Source organism: Merops nubicus, unplaced genomic scaffold, assembly GCF_000691845.1.
Source record: "Merops nubicus isolate BGI_N331 unplaced genomic scaffold, ASM69184v1 scaffold18775, whole genome shotgun sequence".
NCBI lineage: Eukaryota > Metazoa > Chordata > Aves > Coraciiformes > Meropidae > Merops > Merops nubicus.
The window spans coordinates 7,411-17,807 of record NW_008611820.1 but is presented as its reverse complement, the minus strand read 5'-3'; the positions used below and the strand labels follow the sequence as shown (position 1 = coordinate 17,807).

General features: G+C 41.1%; 1 protein-coding gene across 1 annotated transcript in view; it reads right to left on the bottom strand.

The window, feature by feature from the left end:
* The window catches only part of VAT1L (vesicle amine transport 1-like), a gene marked incomplete at its 5' end in the record, with an annotated part of 48,053 nt that overhangs the window by 36,161 nt on the left and 1,495 nt on the right, over positions 1 to 10,397 (bottom strand). Inside the window, one exon of the mRNA XM_008941354.1 lies at positions 7,808 to 8,023. Coding sequence (XP_008939602.1) covers positions 7,808 to 8,023 — 216 coding nt within the window. The remainder of the gene's footprint in view (positions 1 to 7,807; positions 8,024 to 10,397) is intronic.

Here is a 10,397-nt window from a genome sequence, read left to right as displayed (position 1 = left end):
AGAGTGTTACGAGCTCTAAAAGCTTCCAAGAGGGTCTCTAATTACATAGGCATGATTTGAAAAGTGAAAATAAAACTCTTCACAAACCTAATTTTTCATATATGATGCAAACTTCTACATAAAAGTACTGACTAGACTCTTGCTTCCTGAACTTGGAAAAATTATTAAGTGGCAAAAAAAAACAAAAACAAAAACAAACCAACTCACTTGGACAATTAGTTTTACTTTTATCAGGATTTAGCAGCCTAAAAAAAAAAAGTTTAAAAATTATCGATTGCTTCACTGAAGGAATAGACATGGTTACAAAATATTCCCTCAAAACTGAATTAGTCTCCTTTAAAATATTTTATATATTACTTATCATGCAGGATGCCACACCGTGAGTCCTCAAAGAAATTAATAACTTGGATTAAAGCATTCTGTGGAAATGAAGCATGTCTCATAATATTGGATTTGGCATAGGAGTCCTGTGTCTCTAGCTTCAAAGTCTGTTTGATGGATTCCTTTTCAAGGCATCCTATCAATTTATAAAGCCAGTATGTTGAACCTAATCTACACATACAATTATTAGAGAATTTATTATAAATGGATATCCTTATAGTAGTTTTAGATCCAGTAAAAAGATTGAGCTTTCTTTACATTCCTTTGATTTAAAACCCAGCTTTAAATCCGCAGGATTGAAACTTCTCATACTGCGATAACCATATAAAAGAACAGAAAAGTAGATTTTTAAGAAATAGACTGTTCTGTGCATTTAAGCAATTTCAAAGGAAAAAAGTGCCAGACATTTAGAAGTCAATACAGAAGGCATGGATAGGAGAAAACTTACCCATCTAATTAGCATATTAATACTAACTTGACACTGGATGAAATATAATTAAGGTGTATAAGTTAGTGGATTTCCAAAAGGGTCTGACCTAATGGCACAGGCCAGACCCCAGACTGATGTGCAAGCTGTGCACTGAATTACAGCAGTTATAGAACAGTATACTTTCAAGAAAGCATCTCTTTAGCTATTATGTAAACAGAGGCCAGCTTTATAGCAGGAGAGAACAAACCATCTAAACGATACTGTCTTTGAAATCTACGTCTATTAGAGCTACTAGCGTCACTGAAATCGTCATTTCTCTGATACATTTCTGCAGCCCAAAGCTGCTACAGCTTTAAAAATAAAATCAAACCATCATTCAGGCTTAATCTCACACAAGAAACCTGTCTGGAACCAGATGTGAGGAGAATCCACATTTCCAAAATGCTTTGATGCCATATAACCATAAGGTGGTACCACCGAGAGGGTGGTACAAAGTACACATAGTGAGAAAACTGCAAGAGAAGACATCTACTATCCCCTGGCATCAAGCAAAACATTTCTTGGTGTTAGGAGAAGTCAGATACACAACACTCCATCTCTTGAGGGTGTCATTTTTCCAATTACAGCAGAGGAAATTGGGAGCCAAGCACTAAGGTGAACACTGCAGAGTGGACAAAAGGAAATGTGACTCTTGGACAAGCCTAAGTCAGCATCTGCTACACTCAGTGCACCACAAATAAGCTTTGGAGTTGAGGAAAGGAAAGAAACAGTCACCATGAAATCATGTTCTTTTTTACCCTCAGAATCTCTTCTTTTCTGCAACAGTTAGCTGTGTGTTTTTCCTACCCCCTTGCAAAATTGTGCAGCTCAGGTGCATCCAAAACTCAGAGCTGAATCTCTATCTGGTATAAATCCTTCAGTTTAATGGAGCTACAGCAACATACTCCAGCCAAGATCCTGGTGCCCTGGATCTAAGCTCTGTCTGAAAGGCAGAGCAGCCAAGGAAGGGTTAAGCACTGCCCGTCTGTGATGTGGCTCAGCAGGGGACTAAGGAAAGGAGGAGTGCACAGGGCTTCCAGAGGCAAGGAGAAAGGCCTCAGAGGCTGCAGCCTGCTTTGGGCAGGGGAGTCTCTGCGTTGGATGAAGGGATGGTGCTCTGGAAGGAGACTGAGGCAGGGCACGGGGACTCCCCTCAGCTGCTGGGGGAGCCCATCCACTGCTTTAGAGACATGCAGCAGCACAGGGCAGCTCGGCAGGACATACCCTGTCTGGCTCTAAGGGAGATAGCCTGGGTACTTAAAGCAGTCTAGACTTGGTTACACAGAGCTCTGTGTGAGCTGATTTATTCCCTCCCTTGGCTGCTGGAGATGAAGTAAGAGGAAAGCACTTCATCAAGCACAGAACAGCCATGAACTGCTAATAGGCAAATAGCAAATGCAGTCCTGGGAGGTACTGAGCAAAGATTTCAGCAAAGTGGGAAGTATTAATGCCACTGTACACTATGCTGGCCAGGACCTTCAGAAGAATGGAGTAAATTCTAATTATTCCCATTCAAGGATTGCCTCAAACACAAGAGTGCTATTTAATGTGTGCCTACCTGCTAGGTGCACACAGACCTAAATTCAGTCTACCCCTACAATGTTTAAAAGGATCAGGGATGCTGTGAGACCTTGTTTAAAAGGCTGTGGCTTTCATACCAGCTTGCTGCTGCTTTGCTGCCGACTAGAATCCAAGCAATGTCTATGTATCTGCCTGGGCCAGTGTCCGCAGGATGACCAAGGAAACAGACACTTGACCTTACAGGAAAGGGTATGAACAAAACAACTTGCTTTCAGCCTGAAAAACACAGGCTGAGGAGAGACACATATATATATATATTACAGAAAAAAATCTGAACAAGTACCCCAAGAGGAAAGAATAGCTAATTTTAATTAATGGACAACACCAGAAGATACATTAGCTGTCCATAACATATTCTGGAAGTTGAGAAAGATTTCTCACCATGAAAGACAGAGCAGAGAAAATTTGAAGGGATAAACACATAGGTACTTTTTTAAGAAGAAATTTGATAATTCTCTTGAAGAGATCCCTATATGCTGCCTGTGATAGTGGGTGACTAGATTTACTAAGGAGTGCCAGTTCTTTGTCAGATAAAATATCACCACTTCATAGATTCAGTTTGGAACACATCCTCAAATATTTGCAATTTATGCAGGGGAGACACAATAAAAAAAAATAGGGTTCCTGCCAAGCAGTAACCGATCCTGCCAGGATGACCTAAATCTGTTGCCAAGTCAGATTTACCCTTCAAATTCAAACAGGAGAGCTGCATGTGTAACTTACTCTGTTTGTGCTTCCTCTGCTGCTGAGCCTGAAAGGGAAGGTCAGATCCCAGCCTCAGGACAGCAATCGATGTTCCTGCCTGAGAGGCAGCTTAATTTTAGCATCTGTATGATCAAAATGCTACAGAGTTGGCTGGTAATTCTACCTTGCATCTGACAGGTTAGTGATGAAATTGAAGTGTTTACACAGTCTTGGTAAACAACCAAAGTTTTGGCTCTAAATATTCAGAATAAAAAGTATGTAAAGAGCAAAGAAATAAGCAAATGGGTGTAACAGCTGTCTCTTACAAACCTAACCCCCTGAAAAAGCTTGTTTTTCAGGTAGATATCACAGAGATAGAGACTGGATTTATTAAAGCTAGAAAAGAAGAGCATAAGTTTGTTTTGTTTTGGGTTTATGTTGTTGAGGTTTTTTTAATACAATAGTCCCGTATTTATACTAATTCAACTAATCCAGGATACAGTTTACAAGTTTAAATTAGTAATTTTAAGAGCAACTTTATAACTTCCTACAAGCCTGTGCTGTGACTTGCACTGAACACTGAGCCTTCATTTTAAAGGACTAATTGCTTCACAGAGCAGATCAGTCCCAGCCGAGTGCATGCTACTGCTCAAAGCAGCTTCTCAGAGTATTTTCTTCAGTCATCACTTTGCTTCACTTGAAAAAAGACGTGGGAGTGTATGTGTGAAGGGAGCTACTCTACCATTGCCTTACAGTCATTTCAAACATTAATTACAGCATTTTGCAGTTAAGATAGGACAATATATGTCCTACTGTAAGTCATATGTCCTTGCAAACTCCTATTTCTGAGCATTAATTTCTATGCATGGATAATAAGGTTTTGAAGTTCATCATTAGCTGACTTTCTCCTTATAACAGCAATCAGTTCAGAAAGACACTTGAACATTTCCATAGCTTTAAGCATTTAAACTCTGTTCGTATTACACACTTCTATCTTTCATTAATTATCAAACTGCCCTGCTACTCAATAAAACAGCTTAAGCTGAAGTGTTAAGCGTCCTGCCAAGCAGAGGCCTGAGAGAGAGCACATGACAACCATTGTCCTTGGTAGACCTTGGTCAGTAGCAGCTCATGCAGTAACAACAGAATGCTTTGCAAGGTATTAATTTCTCATCAAAGTCTGATGGAATCATACAATGCCACCGTGAGCCTGTACCATGCTTTCCTAGAAGGCCCCTAGCACTTCTCCAGCCTACCTCACTGTCCAGGTCGAGAGCTGAGTCAGTCTCTCTTAACTGCCCCCATCTCAGGAGGGAAAAAGAGACAGGAAAAACCAAACACACCCCCAAAAGCAACCCCCTTTCTAAACAATCCAAATCAACAAGCCAGACGCAGGAAACAAAAGCAATATCCCCTTGCAAGCCCCCTTTCTAAGCAGGTCCTCCTCTTCAGACAGGAGACTACACTTCTCCAGCCTACCTCACTGTCCAGGTCGAGAGCTGAGTCAGTCTCTCTTAACTGCCCCCATCTCAGGAGGGAAAAAGAGACAGGAAAAACCAAACGCACCCCCAAAAGCAACCCCCTTTCTAAACAATCCAAATCAACAAGCCAGACCTAGGAAACAAAAGCAAATACAATATCCCCTTGCAAGCCCTCTTTCTAAGCAGGTCCTCCCCTTCAGATAGGAGACTACAACATGCCAACAGTGTCAGAAGCAGAGGTTGTGAGTGTCCATCTCTCTCCTGGTTCAGAGAGACAAGGTGCTTCCCTACAACTAGACACATCTCCTACCATGACCAGGGAAGATCACACATTGCCCTGACCCTTCAGCTGAGTGGGTGGCAGGGAGGACACTCACTGGGTGTATGGAACAGGATTCAAGTCTCTGTAACAGAGAGACAGGTATGTGAGACTGTTTTCAAGATAAGTTATCTTGGTACTTTTCTTTTTTTCTCTATGTCATCTTCTGATGTCCCTTGGAACTTCTGGAAGTAAGCAAACTGACTGATGTCATGCATCCGGTCAGACATCAAAGGATGGTGTCACATACTAATCATACCAGATGGGAAGACAATTGCTATAGTTACCTCACTACCAAAAATATCTATAAACAAAAATAAGGCCACATAAATAAACTGAGGCAGTACCTAAGTAAAGTTCTTTGAGTCAGGGAAAATTCTATTTATTGAAAAAGCTGCAAGATGCTCCTGAAGGGGACGGGGAAGCCAGACAAAGAACCTCACAAACAGTTTTGAAGTAACAAGTTCTTTTTCATAAACTGCTTGAAGCAGCTAAAATAATGATCTTGCATAATGAGAAAGGAACAATTACAAACTTCTAGTCCCACAGTGAGCCTATTGTCTCATTAAAGTGTTCTGGAATTTCTTTGACATTTAGAAACAATGTTTGTTTGCTGGACACGTTTCCCACTTGCTGAAAGTGGGAATGGGCCTTCTATCTATCAAAGTAACAGCACAAAAAACACCTCTTCCCATAGCAATTTTAGTGCCATTTTTTCTGTTTATTAACTAAGAATTTTGTGGGAATGATTTGTTTGACTGAGGCTGTTACATTTTTCAGAGGATTAACAGATAGATTATTAGAGCAGTTTAAAGAGTAGCACAGATCCCTCTGAAATCTTTATGTTTAACTAGCAGAAAGGAAAAAACTCCACACGCCTACACAGTGATATTTTACCTGTAACACCTACCAAGCAATGGGAAAAGTCTTTCCCTTCCAATTCCAATGCACACTCTCACACGGAAGGACGAGCTGCAGGAGGCACAGGCTGCCCTGTGACACAGCCATCAGCACCCTGCCCTGTCCTCCTCTTGTGTACAGCCCCCCAGACCATACACGGACCTTTAGCAGTTACTGGCCAGCTTGGCTCTTCTTCCTGCATCTCTGGTCTTTCCCTTGGAAACTATTTTACTTTCTTACTTAGCAGATGATTGATCTGATGGCCCTTGTTCTCCTGGCAGCCAACCAGGACACGTCCTTCCTTTAGCTTCTCTCAGAGAAGGTCCACAAGCAGACACAGTAGAGGAGCAGTCAAAAGCTGCTCACTGAGCACCTTTTTGCTCAATGAGCAAAAATGAGTGGTAGGAGAGAGGCAGCCAGCAGCGCCTTATAGGACAGCCCAGCACAGGGGTTGGGCACTAGTGAGGATGACTGCATGAGAGTTGCTAGAAGACTAACAGTGCTTCGGGAAGAGAAGGAAGAAATAACAGAGGACAACGAGGTTAGAAAGAGGAAGAGAGAAAGGAACAAGCAAATATAGCAAGGTCACTTTATCTTGATAAAGTTTGATAGAGTTTGTTTTCTCCAGATGCATGGCATATGCCCAGGGATTATGTTTGGGGGTCCTGCTAATTCTGTATGCTCAGCCTGGGTCTGTACAGTTTCAGCTGGGCAAAGGGCCTCACAGCTAACGCTGAGCTTTCGATTCCTGTGGAATACACAGTCCTGAATGTGTGGCCTCATGTTGCTTTAACAGTCCTAAATTCCACGTGAAAATATTTAATATTAAAGAACAATGAAGTCAGCCATAATGCTCTAGGTTGTACTGTGCCAAAGCATAATACGATTATAAATTCCTCTCATTTACAGAAGTATTCCAAGCAGACCATTTACTGCAAGTAGGATTATCGTTAGCTAAAAATATTTTGTACAGGAGACTCATGAATTTATTCCTTTGATTACAGCCTTCTTTCATATGAGAACCTGAAAGACGGTCTAAGGGCATGGAATTAGGGAGAAGGTGTTTGGGGCTGCTCACCAGACCTCAGCAGACAACAGAATATTAATTTAGCATAAATAAGGCATAACAGGAAAACAGAAGAGGCTCTCCAGTTTGAAAGGCAGAGATCTGCTGCTGTTCTCAGGTCGTAAAATCTGTCTTATGGAAAAGGACTGCATGATTTCAAATCTAAACCAACTCCCCTATCAGTATCTTAATATTTTGCACAAGCCTAAATATTTTCTCAAGGAACTAGTAATACAAAATGCTTTTTTATTTCATTGCATGGCATGTTATTCCACCAAATTCATCCTACTTTTGCTTTGTCCATGCAACACAATGCCTCCTTACTTATGATACAAACTATGACACGCAGCAGCCACCACTGACTCAAATTCAGCTTTTGTGGATTTTCCTCAGGGTTGGCATGATAACACTTTTCATTGCTTTCAATCCCTCTGCAACAAAGCTAACAACAAAAAAGCCATCTTTCACAGGGAAGAATCACACACGTTATTTGCAGTATTCCAAGAAGGCCATTTATTACAAGGAGGATTATGGTTACCTACAAATACCTTGTGCAGGAAGTTGATTTATTTATTCCCTTCGTTACAGCCTTCTTTTATATAGAAGTACAAGGTGCATAAGTTCAGGAATACAACGTCTGGGACAACACTTGCTTCCAGATCTCAGACAACCAGTTCAGGGGGTTTGGAGTTTTATTTTTGGTAGAGAGTTTAGTGTCAGAATGTTTTTATTTCACCAAAAGCCCCCGCCAACCACTCACATCAGCAGTTTGATGAGAGAACAGATGCAGCTCCTCCCAGCGCAATCCCTCACAGAGGAGTCTGATAAGGAATCCAGCTGCAGGGTCTGGCCCATTTCAGACACCCAGCTGCAGCAGAGTGCTTCAGTAACCTGGAGACAGGAAAGTAAGAGAAGTTCCGACTTACCACTCCCCCTCCTGCCGAGTGAACCAGCACAGACATGCCTTCTCTTAGGTTAGCGACTTCAAAGAGCATCATGTAGGCAGTTACAAAGTTCATGGGAAATGCAGCAGCTTCAGAAAAACTCATATCATCTGGGATCTTGTAGACAAATTCTACGGGGGTACAGACTACTTCAGCCCATGCACTGTAGTTTACAAAAGCCATGACTCTGTCTCCAATCTACAAAGAAGAAAACAACACTGAGGATAAGGCTGAAAATGAGAATGTAGAGAGCAAACTGTAAAACCTGCAACTCTCCTATTCAGGCTGTGGATAAGTGACTGACTATGAAGGCAATGTGCTCCACATCTTTGGCAAATCAGCAGTTAAGCTGCTCAGCTTAGGGATTTTATAAATTTTTAGTTGTATTTATTCTAAAAGTTGAATCTAACAAAAATATCCAAACAAAGCTAAGGTCACCTCTTCTTTTTTGCTACACTGCTTCTCTGATGGAGCAGTCTACCATCGTCACTAATACAGATCATCTTTTGCTAGCAGAGCTCCTAAATAGCAAATGGGGCTGTAAACAACAAAACCAGCATTCTTACTAATAGGAAACTCACTTGCAGAAGAAAGAAAAAAAAGTATTCTAGTGATGAGATGCATGGAAAAAAACAAAATTACACCTAAGATAATTTTCAATTTGCTTTCTCACTCTTCACACTAATTTAGAGCTATTTTTCCCCCACTGTGGACTGAGAAGGGGACACCTTGTACTCTGCTAGGTAGAGCACATGAGAGGGCTCAGGAACCACTCATTTGGAAGATAACACCATCTGTATCCACTCTCTATTTTTATTAACTTAATAACTGATTCTACCAATACATTTCCACGATTGTCATTTCTACAGTCACATGTCAAAGCAGAATTTGATCCTGCAAATTCACATAAGCCACCTTAAACATCAAAAATATGCCTCCAGATTCTGAGGCACTATGAAGAGTACAAAGTGAATTTTACAGGACTTAAAGGACTAATGAAATCTTCTTTTTGAAGGCAACATTTCTCTACTCAATGTATTTGGAAAATATATAGTAATGAAAGGATATTTCATATGTAGAAATTAAGATTATGTTATAACAGAGACAGTCAGTTGCTCCCAGGAACCTTTCAAAGGCACATCAAATTCATACATTTGTATAGTGGCCTTCATTGTAGCTTCTGGTTTTTAAAACGGCGATAGTGACTCCCCCCAGATGGGCAAGAACAACAGCAAAGCAACTCGAGCTCAGAGGCTCCTGCAGGGGTACAACCACACTTGGGAAGCAGCATTTGCATGGAAGTAGAAATTGGTCTGCTGGGACTATTAGGGTGAGTAGTGAGCAAATGTCTGGCCAGTGTATATCAAACCCTTCACAGGCGCTCTGTTACAAACTCTCTGTAATGGCTTGTCACCAGCAGCCCCTACACATCTTTTAGCTTGTCTTAGTCCTCTTTGCCTCTCCATAATACACCGACAGAAACAGCAGCTTTAACCATGGAAGGAGCTCTTTAATAGAATGACAGTATAAGTAATAAGGCAGGAACACCATCAAACTTCAGGACTTTGTGTTTTAACTAAAACTAACAGTAGCCATGCCCCTAAAATACCTTTGATTACCTGCCTGATATTTTCTCTTACCTTCTACTAATACCCATTAGTGCTTTAAAAATACTACAGGTTGTTCTTGGACTACTTCAGCTATATTCCATAGCAATGGTGTAAGGCACAACACTTTTACCTGCAGGCAAACGTTTACAGCACAAGCACATTCTGGCCTCCCAAGTACTTGTCATCACCCTGTCTTTGGGATATTGCAGGTTTGCTAAAAGCTAAAGTGCTGCTGACAGTTCTGAAGGATTTGGCTCTTCTACAATGAAGATGCTGAAACAGAACTGTCACCCCAATTTCACTGAAATGCCTCCTTCTTTTGAAAAACACTCATTCAAATTAACAATGCCTCACTGGTAACCACTCTGTGGTTCCCTTTTGCTGTTCGAAAGGCATCTAAACTCTGAAGTCTGCTAGGATTAATTAGTGAAGATGTTAAAATGTCTTAAATCCTTGCAAACAAACACAAATGATTACCAAAAAGAATGCGGAGCAGTCCATCTTTGTGATTCCCAAAGGATTTTTTTAGAAATAATAAATAACACTTTACCACAAATACTACATAGAGCCAAGTCATCATTTCAGATTAGGCCTCAGCTACAGAGAATCATCCACACAACTCGAGAGAGTTCAGGCCTGAGACATTTGAGCTCAGCAGACATCAGCTTTTTCTTTAAGAGGAGAAGGAATAGGCACTACACTATTATCCCATTTTAAAAAAAAAGGTTTTATTTCAATGTAAAATGTGTTCTCACACATTGCTGTCAAAATGGACTGCCATCCAGTGCTGTCATTCGTCACACAGCGAGCGAAGACAAACACCTGGCAACACCTCAGCTGTAGTAGCTTGGGTAGTGCAGACTAAGGGCCAGTAAGACATTTTTCTGGAGCATGAAACACCAACGACTCTAACGTGACTGGAATTGGAAGAGATTTACAAAGGGAAAGAAGGTCAGAAGATG